General features: G+C 38.3%; 1 protein-coding gene across 2 annotated transcripts in view; it reads left to right on the top strand.

Annotated features, from left to right (window-relative positions):
- Positions 1-11,301, top strand: part of ZMYM2 (zinc finger MYM-type containing 2) — a 66,179-nt gene extending 54,878 nt beyond the window's left edge. For both annotated transcript variants that reach the window (XM_088522298.1, XM_010217090.2), the window contains 6 exons: positions 157-325; positions 1,253-1,404; positions 5,507-5,621; positions 6,716-6,967; positions 7,341-7,461; positions 9,887-11,301. In XM_088522298.1, coding sequence (XP_088378424.1) covers positions 157-325; positions 1,253-1,404; positions 5,507-5,621; positions 6,716-6,967; positions 7,341-7,461; positions 9,887-10,079 — 1,002 coding nt within the window. In that variant the 3' untranslated portion in view covers positions 10,080-11,301. The remainder of the gene's footprint in view (positions 1-156; positions 326-1,252; positions 1,405-5,506; positions 5,622-6,715; positions 6,968-7,340; positions 7,462-9,886) is intronic.
- Positions 11,302-14,968: the final 3,667 nt, after the last annotated feature.

Below are 14,968 nucleotides of genomic sequence, written 5' to 3'. Positions count from 1 at the left end.
CAGAAAATACCTACCAGCTCCAGCTGAATGAAGCATATGTTCTCTACCCTGAACCTTCAGTCTGCAATTTGTCCTGCAGCTTGGTTGTTCTGCCTAGCTTCTATGTTATTGCACTTAGCAGTCGTTGTCGTATTAACCACCGTGTTTCAATGGCAGGGAGTGAAGAGGAAAGCAGTGTCAGAGTATCAGTCTCACGATGATAGTTCGGAAAACTCGGAGAGCAGTTTTCCATTCAAATACACATATGGTGTAAATGCATGGAAGCACTGGGTGAAGTCTCGACACTTAGATGCAGATCTTCCAGATTTAGAGAAATTGAAATCAAGTAAGTATTTCCAAAAGTCTGGAATCCAGAATTTTTCTTGGTAGTGAGAACTGTTGTATTTCTCTGTTCTATTCATCCTTTATAAACTGATTTTCACATTCATTTTTAGTAGAAGCTTCCAAGTTTCTCTAGTGTTCCCACAATAACTGGAATTATTTCCTCACAGCAAGAGTTGCCAATCTCTTTTTCCTCAAGAAGTTTTTCCAGTTTGGATCCTAGTGCTAGCTCTTCTGCTTCTAGTGCAAGACAGGATAGAACATCCTAGGTCTTCTAACTGATTGTGACTGTTTCGATTTCTGTTGACGTCCTGTTTTTCCTTGTGTTCTAACTTGTCTCGGACTTCAACTTCTGGGGACTTCTGGATTGCAAAGGAGGACATACTACTTTTTGTCATGAAAAGAGAACTTCATCTGAGACTGGCATTACATTGCTTTGGAGCTCAGGCACAACATGGCCCTCGCTCCTGTGCTGTCCTTTCTGGAGGGCTCCTTTCTATGCATATTTACCCTGGGGAAAAAGGGGCATTGCTGCTCTTTTCCTTCAGCTCCCATATGCATTTTAGCACAGCTGCATTACATTGTTGGATCTTTGGAAATTGCCACTTCCCATGAAGGTCTTCCTCTACAACACTACGTTCACTTGAGTATCTTGAGTCACTTTCTGCCTCTGTGTCATCCTCAGCTATGCATGACAGTAAATTCTGATATTAGGTGATACTATATTTGATTGTTTAGACCTTATTTTAGTAGTCTGGTTTATTATTAATTTAGATCTAACATTTGAACCACTTAGCACCTTTAAACTCATTCACTGATTAGCAGAGAGGACATCAAACCAACTTCACCCTTTGCTCCAAAAGCACCCCTTCCCACCCCCAGCATGTATTAATACTGTTGTATAATGAGGCATTTTTTCTTTATTTTACAGCAAAGTCTGTGAAATTAAAGGAAGATCTATTATCACATACTTCAGCTGAGTTAAGCTATGGGTTGGCTCATTTTGTCAATGAAATTCGAAGGCCAAATGGAGAGAACTATGCACCTGACAGCATCTATTATCTGTGTCTTGGGATTCAGGAGGTTAGTAGAGGCTGTAGACTTGGAAAGTAGAGCTGGTGATTTGACTCTAATACATTTCAGTGAAAGAATGGAAATAATGTGGATTTATAGGCTGAGAAGAGGCTAGGAGGTATTAATGTAATGGCTATGATCTGGAACACAGTTTGCTGTATAAATTATATTATAGAAACTTCTTCTTATAGAAAATGAGTTTGCAAGACCCATCCTGAACACTCAAATGAAAGTTGATATATTGCATTTTATTTTAAGCCTCTTGCTGGTTAAAACAAGGAATTCGCAGTCTAAAGAATTTGCAGGCTGCAGTGACATATTTTTTTTCCAAATGCTGTGCTTCAGTTCGGTTGCTAAAGACGGTATGATGTAAAATCAGAATGAAACAAGGATGAGCTGCAAATTTACTAATTTAGTTTCAGTTATCCTCTTCAATTATTTCAGACAGAGGAAGCAAGCTCTTTGAAGTGCCTGCTGTGGAGAGCCTAATTTACCAAATTTTAAAGACTGTGGGCAGTCCATCCTGTTTTCTGGAATACAGAAAACTCTGCTACTGAAGTGTCCTGTCCCTCTCCTGCTCTTGGAATTATACTATATAATAATATATTTATAATTGTATATAATACATATACACATATATATATTGTATGTATACATATATATACATGTATATATAATATACAATTATATGTATATTGTTATACAGTATAATGCTTTTGTAAAGCAGAAGGGAAATCAGTTCAGATGTCTTATAGCTGAAAGCAAAAACATATCATTAGTTATTTAGAAAAGGTATTCCACAGCTTATGTTTTAAGCAGAGGATATCATATTTTTTGGTGCGTAAGGCAGATCACAAATAAAATACGCCATGTTCAGAGCTTAAAACCTTAACACAAAGCAATTCAAGTTAACAGGGAATAAAATGCGTATGTGCATACAAGCTGTTCACAGTCTTAGAGTTAAGGCAAGAACTAGAATTAAATAAATAGTAGTTCCAATAATTTTTCTGTAATGGAATTATACAAAATTAAGGACTTAGCTGATATCTTTACCTCCTGGTTTAATTTGAGCATTCATTGTTTGGCATTATAGTCAGTTTTGCTATAAAGCATGTTTCAGTCTTGGCTAGCTTTCTACCACTGCGTCTGCATGATCTACTGCCCCTCTGTCTCCATCTGTCAAATTTAAAACCCCTTGTTTTCGTAGAGTGAACTATGCTTTTATAAAATGCAACTCAGCTTACAGCTTTCCTTTTTTCACCTTTCTCTTTTTCCTTGACATACTCCTATCTTGTCCATTGGGAAAGCTAGGTACACATCAAATTTGTGTTTTAAACTTACCAGAACCAATGTTTGTGTGACACAACAAAAACATCAGGAGTACTAATTCTTGTATACCATACTAAAGCAGTAGAGTAATAACTTGTGAACATGTTGCTGTAATTATTACTTACATTTGATGTCCAATATTTTAATTCAGGTGACTTTTAAGAGTCTGTGTGGTCTGTAACGGGCCAGTTGCACCAGTGCTATTCAGACTCATAGGAAAACTTGCCCTTTTCTGAAGAGTTTGCATTTCACAAAGGCAGAGAGCAGAGCGAGAGCCTGAAGAACGTAAGCATGAGAGCAGGCAAAGGTTGCTGCCAACTTCTGTGTGCTGATGGAAAATTGTATATGTACGTGTGCAAAGGACATACTCTAAATACTCTTACACCTTCTGGAGAAAGAGGTTTCAACTTCACACTTAGTGGTGCACTAAATTCTACTTACCTGTCTCAGTGTGCAATAAAATTCCACTGCCTTCTCAGATTTTCATACCCCTTCTTTCCATCTATGAGAGTACTTCTAAAGTAGAAGTCAACTTATTACATTAAATCCTTACTGTACAAAAGGTATCGGCTTTCTTTAACTCAAAAGGGTTTCAGAGAAAATTAAATAATGCCGAGTAAGGATAAAATTATGCCAAAGATCAGCAATGTTTTACTAACTTAAAGTGAAACTCAATGTATGTTTCGAAAGAAAAGAATAAGAAAGGCATTGAATAGAGAAAAAAACACTTTCCTCTCCAGAAGAATTATTTCACCCACTCCGGCTAAATACTGGTTCAATGCTGGACCTTTTCCTGATAAGTGTATCATGGTTTGAGTGCAGTTGAAATGCCTAAGAGTCTTCAAGTTTTAATTTGTTTTCTGACTTTGTGCTTGAAATAGTTGATTGTTTTTCTTAAAGGAAACACATCTCTTGCAGCAGACAAGGCCTTGAGTTGTACCAGTAGGTTTTTTTTCAGCTCAGTTTCATTTGCAACCAGAATTGTTTTGCTTCAGACCAGAAATGGTTCATTAATGGTTTTGATGCCACTGAAGCTTCTTTTTCCAAAACTATAACACTTAACAGGTTGCCACGTGATAGAGCGGGCATGTAGCAGAATGGGCTCGTCTAGAGAGAAGGTGCTCGTCTGCCTTACTGCTCTACTGTATAGGGCCCAGTACAGATTTTTTTCAAATGAAGCATATGGGATTGGTGGGGGAGAGTCTGCAATATTTGATGCAATATTTACTGAAGTGGGAGCAGAAGTAGTCTCAGTACACAGGTAGAAGAGGAGTTAAAGCTTATTTAGTCGGTCACCTTTTCTCCTGTCCTGATAAAGCCAGGCCTACCTGTGTTCAGGAAAATGGTAATGAAACAACGGAGTATATTAGTATAATCTAATATTCAGTCTGTAGAGGAACTAAGCCCAGTGTTGTGGCACAGCCCTGAAGCCTGCGGGATGCCCAGCTGGTGGCCTGGGAGCAGGGGGGAGGTGACGTGCCCTTGCTCTGTAGCCCTGCGGTGCCCGTGGTCGCAGCGCGTGACGGAGCAGAGAGGGGTGGCCGAGGTTGGCTGCACAGTTATTCTGAACCAGGAAACAAAAGTGCTCTTGGACCAATTCCCAGTTGTGTGGAATAGTGGTTTCAGACTGATTTTCAGTCTGATTTCAGTTTCTCTCCTAGCATTCCATTGGCACACATGGGAGTATTTAATGTAAATCAGAAAAATAAAATTTACCAAGAGAAAACATGTAAGGGAACATAGGAATAAACCCAGTGAAGCTCATAGTAAGTTGTATTGCCCGGTTTAGAGTTGCATTATAATGATAAATTTGCTATATGTAGCACGTTTCGGGAATACCGTACTTACAAGAATGAGTTAAAATGTTAACTAATGGTGTCTGAAGGGAGATGTTGTGTTGCAGACTTCTAGGACGTGTATTAATTAATTCATCTATATTATAAAGCTGAGTGCGAAGATAAGGACGTCAGGATATGCAGAACTGCTTAGTATAAATGCGTGGAATGTTTAATGTTAAGTATGTGTACAGAAAGAGATGCTATTTCCAGAAGTGAGCACTTTTTCTTTCCTCTCTGTCACTTTTATTACATTCACTAGCAGCAGACTCTTAGCACAAAGATAATTCTGAGGTGGAGATTTTAAAAAGACAGTCCTCCATTCCTTAGAAATGTCTTCAGAGATGATAATGTCAAACACCAGTATAACCTTTGGTTGTTAATTCTTGGTAAAGGTTCAAAAGTGTTTCTGGCTGTAAGGTCAAGTGGGTTAAGATAATAAGGCTGCAGAATAGGCAGCCTCCTTGCACCAGTCCTATCATTTTTCTTACATACTGTGTATGATTACCACAATGTATGAGAGCTTTTTTTGCTCTGACTTCTATGTTCACATTTTAAATGTCTGTTTCTTGCTATTTTTTTTCTACTTTGGAGTAGAAGATAAATTATTTTTTTTTAAAATGATTTCCTATTCGCTGACCCAATGTTGGATATCGCAGTCTTTTAGAGATAAATATAATTAATATAGGGCTGTATTTAATGTGATTCATATGTCATTCAATGTCATTCAATTAGAATGTCATTCATAATGTCATTCAATTAGAAATTTGCAACATACATTGTATTAGAGGTAATTTTTAACTGCTATTTTTTGGAAAACTTTCTCATTTTATTTTTGTATACTATTTTAATGTGAGTGCAATCATTGTACTGAAAAAGAACCTTGTAGCATGGAGTTTGTTCTAATTTGGCTTTGTAAATGTTCTCTGTCCCTCTCTTCTTTGTAGTATTTATATGGAAGTAATCGAAAAGACAACATATTTATTGATCCAACCTACCAGATGTTTGAACAGGAATTAAATAAAATCCTTAGAAGTTGGCAACCAAGCATACTTCCAGATGGTAATTTTATTTTGGTCATGTATGTTTTTCATCTCTTAATAGTTCTATACTCCTAAGCATGCAGATAGAAACAAACATATTATGCACTGCAACAGTGGCTGATTAAAAATCAGAAAGATCTCATGTAAGACTGACCAACTGTACCTTTTTTTTACTGACTTATTTCTTGTTAATCCATCTTGCAAGAGCTGATTTTTTGACGATTTGTTAATTTTAAAAAATCTGCTTCAGAAGAGAAAGTTAGAATAAGCTGTTGGTCTTAGAGTTTTTCTTTTTTGCTGGAGGTGACTTTATTTTCCCCCGCCGTGAGTTCTCACATGGCAAATGAGCAGACGGGCACTGGGCTAGGTGTGGGAAGAGCTAATGAACGATGAGCTGAGCAAGCCCCTCTGCGCTGGAGCCGGAGCCTTCTCTGCTATATTGGCCTTCTGCTCCGATGGTGTTTCGGTTCGCAGAGAAAACAGGAATCTTCTAGGAATTTTCTCCCAACAGATTATTTCTGGTGCAACGCTGAAGAGTCCGTTATTCATCCATCTCTTTCACAGCGTTCTTGGGAGTGAGAGATCCTCCTTACTAGCCCTTTTCATTTACCTTCTTAGTGTTGTCTTGCCTCTCTAAAGCTTCAGAGGACCCCTCTGTTTGACTGCCTGCTAAGGCCTTTCCAAGTGAGTTTTTCCTTGGTAATGAGAAAAAAGAAGTAGCTCTTTTGGAAGCCTTGCATGAGCAGAATAAAACAAAGTCAATTTTTGTTGTTGTTTTGGGCTTTATTTTATGAAGGGACTAAGATTTGATATTTTATTTTATGTAACAAGATAATGGGGGAGCCACATATAAGAAGTGCTGTTGAAATAATTAAATCAAAATGTGTTCTATGTGAAATTACATGTTAAAATTTCCTATTGACCTTTTCTGCCTTGAACAGTGGCTGTCTGTGTCTTTAAGAGTTGCTTTTGGGGGATGGTGGTGTATAGTTAAGTGTGCTTATTAAAAGCTCCTATCTTGTGTTTTGTTTTGTCAGCAGAAACTTGTTTCTTTTACATATGGGAAGTTTATGGGCTAATCCACTGTATTTTCTCTAATACACTTTTTTGAAGGGTCAATATTCTCTCGTGTTGAAGAAGATTATCTTTGGAGGATTAAACAGCTAGGATCGCACTCACCGGTTGCTCTTCTGAATACTCTGTTCTACTTTAACACTAAGTATTTTGGCCTGAAAACAGTGGAGCAGCACTTAAGACTTTCTTTTGGCACTGTTTTTAGACAGTGGAAAAAGAATCCTCTAACAATGGAAAGCAAAGCTTGTCTTCGATATCAAGTGTCTTCCCTGTGCAGAGCTGATAATGAAGGTACTATGACAGTTCCAAAATAAATATTGCAGGAGCATCCACATCTCACTCAGCCAAGGGACCCTTGGGCTTCTTGCCGGGAGCCTGAGGTCTGCGTTTGTGTGAATTTTAACCACTTTCAGCTGCTGGATCTTTAGTAGGAATGTTTCGTCTGTGGAGATGACAAGGGCTCTGCTTTAAATGTTCCCTTTGAGCCCATAGGTCTCCGTGCAAATGCTGGCACTTTGTTATGGCTGTGGGTTGCATTTCCATTCACAGATGTGCATAGCCATGCAGGCTGCATTACAGTGTGTTAGTCCCCCCAGTTTGGGATGCTTACTGAAAAATGTAAAGTAACGTCAAGACTTAGAGGTTGTTGGCTTTCTTTTTAAAGATAAAATTACTACTGGAAAAAGGAAACATGAAGACGATGAACCAGTATTTGAACAACTTGAAAATACATCTGATCCAGCTAGATGCCCTGTGAAAATGTTTGAGTGCTACCTGTCTAAAAGGTGAGTGCCTCACATGGGGTACTGTATCCCAGATGTGTTCTAGAATAGACCACATAGGGGATGTTTTGGTGCAACAAGAAATAATACTCAAAGTGAACTAATTGAGATCTCCTGGAAAAAAAATTCTCTCTAATTCTGTATCTGGACAACACAGGCAGAAAAATGTGTGGGGAGCAAGTGTACTTCAATGTTAATTGTCAAGGACTTAGTATGAGAGTGACAGTCTGATTCAGTTTTCTTACCTATAAACATCAAGCATCTCTGCAGAGATTGACCAGTGAGGGATCTGGTAGGTTTTGCCATTGAGTATATCTGTTGTTAGGGCCCTGTCTGTTAAAGAAAAATCGGGTTGAAACAATAGGCTTGCTTTCTCATGCATTGTCAGGAATTTGAAATCTAAATACTTTTGACACACCTGATTTGAAACTATGCTTAAAATATCTTTGTAGTAGGAAAAAAATCAGTGGCAGTGACCCAGGATTTAGAAATAGCTTCCTTCTCATCTGCTCAGGAATTAATATATTAAAAAGAAAAACTCAGAGAAATATATAGAAAATATTACTGAAGTGTTTTTGAAGTGTTTAAAAACAGGATTTCATGTGAAATATTTTTTTAAGTGGATGAGGCATTAGAGTGACTGATCTATGAATGGAGAATTTTTCTAACTGCAAGTGGAATAAAGACAAGTGATACAAAAGAAGAATAAATCACATTGTATATCTTAGGTATATCTTATGATATACAATCATATATATACCTGGCACAATAAATCAAATGAAATATGAGTCCCAAAATGTACAGGGAAACCACATCTTACTCTTTAAAGTGAAGAAAGGGTTTACGTACAATGCAGGCAAATGGCCAAGTATATACGAATTTACAAAGAGGAACGGCTAAAAAGTAACTTGTGATGTTCTTTTAACACAAACAGCTGTTTTTCACAGATTTCTTTAATTCTGTTTGTGCCAAATATTTTTGCTTCTACACTGATGCTCTCTCAGTGTGAAGAGGATATATTACTACAGTGCTTAAGCTGGATTTTTGAACTACTGCTGCAGAGCCAGTAAGGGAAGAACAAATCACTTTTTTTTTTTAATCTTTAGAAGCATCTGAACTTTGGTGAAAAAGAAGAGGTTAAATCCCTTTGGAGCATCACTAATGGTGTGATTTCCATTCAAGTGGCACTTTCTCCTACCTATTGGTCACTCTTGCAGACTAGAGTGTCAGACTGTTGCTCTTCGTTTCATGTCTAATATAAACCATGCATTTGTGGAGAAATAACTTTCATAAAATATTTAATGCTTCTAAAATTTGTATTTGAACTGTTGTAAAGTATAAGGTAATACCTGTTAATTGATAAACACTTTGCAATGAATAGACATTTGCAGCTCTGCTGTAGGGGATTCCCTGATTCACAGCTGTAGACGATGTGTTCTTGCTCTTTCCTGCACAAATAGTGGTTTGTGAAAAAACAGCTAGGAGTATAAAGTGAAATATGAAGATATTTTAAACTGTCACATTTCAGTTTGTAGTCTGAAATTAGTCTGATATAGATGAGAACAGAAAAAGTCAACATTCACCCCAACAGATGAAGATCCGCACCTGAAATTTTATCAGCCAGTTTGTGAAGCTGAGCCTGATATGTTCACCAAAGACACTGGAAGTACAGCTGGCTCCTCAAGTCTGCAGTAGTTGGGAAGGGAGAACAGCATGAGTGAACAATTGTAATGCAGAGCTTAAATTATTTTCTGAGACTTACCTAAATGGACAAAGTGTTAGAATTCCTTATGGGTCTCCCCTGGTCGCTTAGAGGATATACCTGAGTTGGAACAAGCAATCCAGTTGGATGTAAATTCAAAACTCTAGTGTGTCAAGAATTAAGGGACATTAAGACTTAGAGTTAATAACTCCCAATAAGGGTTGGACTTAGTGACCAACCCTTTGAGTAAAATAGCGGGGAGGGGTTTTAGCTTTTTATTGTGCATCTCTCAAAGACACAGTTCTTCATTTTCAAGGGAACACCGGGCTCCATATTTAAAAGCAATTGTTTCACACAGCAGTACAAGCAATTACTTATGTCACTGTTGGGAACCATTTTCAAATCACCGGGAAGTGTTTGGTTGGCCTTCCTGAATACCTGGAAAGTGCTTTCTGGTCTAGCAAATGTTTGAAAGCTGGGGGAGGATACGCTCTGGAGCTCCATGAGCAACAAGCCAGCCTGCTCTTGGCTGTCCGGAGCCAGGCACGGGGCTGGCTGTGCCTCCGCTCTGACAAGCACCACTCTTTCAAGGTGTCACTTTTCCACAATAATCTTCATTTCTCACTTGCCTAAGGACAATTTTTGTTAACACAGGAGGTTAGAAAGGACAACATACTACCTTGTCCCGTGAGACTGCTTTTCTGACTTTCCTTTTCCTCCTTTTAGTCCACAGAATCTGAACCAGAGAACGGACTTGTTTTACCTGCAGCCGGACTGCTCAGTCTCCTCAGACAGCCCTGTCTGGTACACTTCCATGTCACTGGACCGCAACACTTTGGAAAATATGCTCGTACGGGTTCTTTTAGTAAAAGATATTTATGATAAAGACAATTATGAACTGGATGAAGATATAGATTAAAACAATCTTCTAAGAACAGTCAAGGAAACAAACAAACAGCATTAGATGTAGTCATGCTGCTAGACCTTTATTATGGAGAACATTTCAAGTTTACCCTTTGTTTGATGAGTTTTGTAGCAGTGTGTACCCTCACCTGGGTATTACCATGTAAATAGTCTGTGAGTGAAAGTTTCCATTATTCTGCATAGTGGTATTAGAAAACTTAACAAACATACATCAGATTTTTTTTATTATTATTATTATTTATTTGGTTAGGTATGTTTGTACTTTTTACATTGCAAAATATGAATGAGAATGTGCCATGTGTATTTTTTTTGTAGTAAGAAACATCCATATTGCACAACTCCACTGTTGCAAGCTCCCTTGAAAGGAGGCTCTTTTAGTGGGTTCTTAAACCAGATGGTTGTGTATGGGTAGCACTACTAAAGTTTAGAACTTGCTGTGTCTTTCAGAATTTTTAAATAAATTGTAAACTAATAGGTTTTTTACTTTTTAGTTACTGAAGCCTTATAAGGTTATGTAGAGAGATTCCATCTTATGTACCAAAAATAGACAAGAGAATGCTGTCGATATTGGTGTACTGTAATGTGAATCTATTCTGGTGAAAACATTTTTGTTGCCCTTATTAAAACCTTAGTGTCCTTTCCTTATTTGTGACTCTCTCTCAATTGCCCCTATAAATAAAATATATATATATATATATATATATAAGATAAATGAATATAAGCTTAAAGCATGTGATCATCAAGACATGTATTTTGTAACAAAAGAAAAAAAAAGGAAAAAAAAGTACAAAGAAATGTCTGATGACAATGCTGTATAATTCTTTTCCATCTTTTCTGACCATAAATGCCGGTACCTCATATTACTGTAAATCTGTCCTTTGTAGCCTCAGTGAAAGGGATATAATGCTGTATTACATAAAGTTAATACGGTATACTAATTTTTTAACTTTTGTTTGTCGTTGCATTGCTGTACTTAAATACAGTTAATACTTGACTGTGGGTGGGAAAATTCTTTTAACTAATGCCTCCGTTCAAAAGCCATATGACACATGATGTTGCAGAAAGTTGAAAGATTATTTTTCTTAAGAGAACTCCTTTAATTTGTTCTGTGTCCTTTCCTTGTGCTTGTTTTGCATAAGCAGTCTGATTTCCAGATATATGTTTAGCTGCTTAAGTTTTGTTACTTGCTCTTGTTTAATTAATGTGAGCAATATGGTGGTTCATGCAATGATTCTCCTATTGTACTCAAATCATAGTAGAATATCTAAAGTAGTCATAATTTTAACTTTCCTGAATGATTTTAACTATCTGTTGACAGGAATCATCCATTAAAGGGGAAACATTTTGCATGCACATGTGTGTGTATATATATATGTGTATGTATATATGTAAATATATATATACACACATGCATACACATGCACACAAATATATTACCACCTTAGAATTCATTTCTTGCAAGGGCTGTGTGGCTTTCTCATTTTCCTTAGCTTAAAAGAATGCACTTGGGCACTCATATTTCTATATAGAAAAATAAAGCTTCAGTTGCTTTGTTTTGATAAGCAAGTTTTTTTAAATTTCTGCTCTTGTGTGTCTATGAGTTTGTATTAACTTTAGATATACTACTCTTTCAAAAGTAGATGGGTATGCACATGTTTAATTTATCGTTTATTCTGATGGCATTGTCTTTCCTGGGCAGTTGAGAACTATCACACAGCAACAGTCAATAGATCGCTGAACAGCTCTTTTCCTTTCTAAATTACCTACGAGAATAGACAGAAACTCAGTTCATTGATACTTTTTTTTTATTCCAAGCCACAGCCATCGTACATGTCCTCCGTATGTAAATGTGATGATAAAACCAGGAATTACGATCACAGGGTTTTTGGGGGGCTCTCTGGTTGAAACCATGACTTGACCACATACTACATTTTAAATGTAGGACTTGACTGTTTTACCTGTCTACAATGCTGCTTGTGTTTAACTTGAAATATTTCATGTAAACATGCATTTAAGTGTTAAGGATCTCTCATATTGTCTGCTGTCTAGTTCAGACTTCAAGTACTTCAGCATGGGCTTCAGTCCCTATTGCCTACTTAGGACAGTGCTTAACTACAAACTTTTAACATGAAGCTTAGAGTATCCTAAATCAGTGCTAAGTTAAATGTGCTGAATGTTTTTTCTTAAATGGAGTTTAAATTGTTTTTCTCCAAGTCAGATTATGGCTATTCCTTAAATAAGATTAGTTCACACTAATGGCATGCTGAAGGACTGACTGAAATTTTCAGTGTCATTAGAAAATAATGAATAATCCCTGCAGTTTATCAGAAATCACGTCCTGAATTCCTCCCGCTCTCTACCCAATACTCACCTTCCATTAGTAAAAATATTCAGGTTAGGTTTTGAAATAGAAATTTTTCCATACAGATCCATGTCAGATATATAAGAATGCTTGTCCAGAAGTAACTTTTATTCCAGAAGATGGAGCTATTCCATCAACAGCAATAATGTTTTCCAAGTGTTTAGTTGTGTTTAGATAAAACATTGTAAACTGCTGAGGGATCACAGTCAAGAAGGCATCATGGCTCAATGTATTTATGTTATTCCAAACATGGAATGGTGATGCAAAAGCCAATAAAAGGCCTTAGTTCTGAAAAAATAAAGACATGCAATTTTGTAATAATTAGGAGCTGAGGACACTATTTTTTTCTTTTCAAGCATGTCTCCAACTGGATTAGAATCAGGTTGGTGTCAAGGAGCCACCCAGCAGATGACTGTGCAGGAAAATGTAAGCTGCCCGGTTCTGGGTAGAGTTTCTGAGGTAATGACACACACCAGGAACCTTCCCTCACTTTCCGTCTCGCGAAGGATGCACGAGCATCGCCCCGTCTCTCTGGCCCGGTGTCCGCTGTGGCGCCGCGGCTGGCGCTGCACACGGCACCGCCGGGCAGCCGCCGCCATGCGCTCTCCTCAGAGCGGGTGAGCAGCCGCCCCGCGGCCCCTCAGCACAACACCCAGCTATGAGCAAACTGAAGAGTAACTTCAAGGTGATATGAAAATTAGAAGACAGCACTAGTCAAATTGCACAGAAAATACAGTTCAGGGTGAAAATAGTGATAGCTTCATGCAGTTTTTCAGAGAAGTAATTTGTATGAATGGAGTGTGTGAATTATGGCAATTGTTTTTTTAAAAAAAAAATAAGGCTGTGATTGTAATTTCAACATGTATAAAGTTAATTGCTTAAAATTTCTAACAGTGTGGATCTACCATGCAGCAAAATTGTTTTATTAATATCTATGATTTTGTCAGGTAAGATGATGTGTAAATACAGGAGAAAGCAAAATAGGTGATTCACAAAGCCTGCAGTCCCAAAGCAGGTGACAGGTACGGCCCGGGGAGAAAAGGCCGAAGAGTGATTGTTTCCCTTTTTTTGACTGCCTTTTTAATTATATGAAAGGTTTTTGTTTTTCTAATGTTCATTTTCCTTTTGTTTTCTGTTACTGTGAAGAAGGGTAGTTAAATATTTGCGTTTTGTTTTTATAAGCATCCACTTTTCAGTACGTGACTATCTTGCCATTACAGAGGCTGTTGTGCATCATATGTATGATAGTTCCTCAGGAGCTTTTCCACCTCTCTTGGCGCTGGAGGAACACAGGGGCTCTCAGAGAAACTGAAGAGGAAATTCTTAGAGCACTATACAGGGAACAAGTCCTAAAGCTACTTGAAGCTTAAATTACCCTTTGCTAGGAGCAGAGTGAAACCTTAGGGCTCTGTGTGTGTCTCCTGAAGAAGCTGGTTGTGGCCACAGCCCTGGTTTTGTTGTCCCCATGGGCCTAGTTAAATGTGGCAGCTTCTAGTTTGTCAAGTCAGAAATATATCTTTCCTCTAGCAGCCTTTCAGCTTGAAATGTTGGCACAGCCTCAGCACATGAACCCTGGCACGGGTTCTTGGAACCGTGGTGGAAAGGGACACATGCTTCAACATTGAGGCGTGTGCTAAAGGAGGCAATAGTGATTAACTGTCTTTTGAGAGACATCCCCACACACAGCTGGCATCTCACGGGAGCAGGACGACCACGAGGGGACTCGGCTGTTGTTCACGCGGCAGCTCTGCCCTGCAGGGCCTCAACTCGGCACGGGGGCTGGGCAGGATGGGCTTTACACCATGGAGGTTTCTGGCATCCCTGCTTTCCTTCACTATCAGGATGCTCCTGGTCACTGCAGAGCATCTTGCTCTTGATCTCTGCCTGAAATATGGATCTGACAGCCCCTGGAGTGAAGTTCGTTACTGATGGTTGGGAGCTCTAGTGATAATTCCTCCTGTTCCTTGGCTCTTCCAGAAGGCTAAATTCACTTTGCTGTTACTTTTTTTAAAAGTTATAAAAATTATAACCTCACTGAAACGATTTCACCTGGTTGCATATTCATGCCATCAGTGCACGTGGAAATGGGTTGCATATTTAAAAGGGCTTTGTTTTTTCATGGTACAAAACGCCAGTAGAACTGTCTTTCCAAACACCTTAATAACTTCATATTCCCAGGAAATGCGTTTCTTATCACAAGAATCAGTTGCTTGACTTCACCGAGTAAAGCCCTGGATGCAGCAGTCAGGCACTGGTTGTTCGGTGGAGTCGGGGGTCCAGCGTAGAGCAATGAAGATGATTAAGAGACTAGAGCATCTATTGCATGAGGAAAGACTAAGCGAGCTGGGCCTGTTTAGCCTGGAGAAGAGACTGAACACTTAAAACCTGGTGTTGTGTCCCAGGCAGTGCTATTGGTAAGGAGCATGGACTTCAGGCACTTCAGCCTGTTACTTACTCAAGTGTTTCTCTATTCTTCACCTTCTCGCTTGGTTTTCTTTTTGAGAAGGGAAAGGAGACAATCT

This window comes from Tinamus guttatus, unplaced genomic scaffold (assembly GCF_059628265.1).
Source record: "Tinamus guttatus ecotype Peru unplaced genomic scaffold, ASM5962826v1 Tinamus_guttatus_pri_ptg000150l, whole genome shotgun sequence".
Taxonomy (NCBI): Eukaryota; Metazoa; Chordata; class Aves; order Tinamiformes; family Tinamidae; genus Tinamus; species Tinamus guttatus.
The sequence above is the reverse complement of the archived record's forward strand: the minus strand, read 5'-3'. Positions and strand labels throughout refer to the sequence as shown.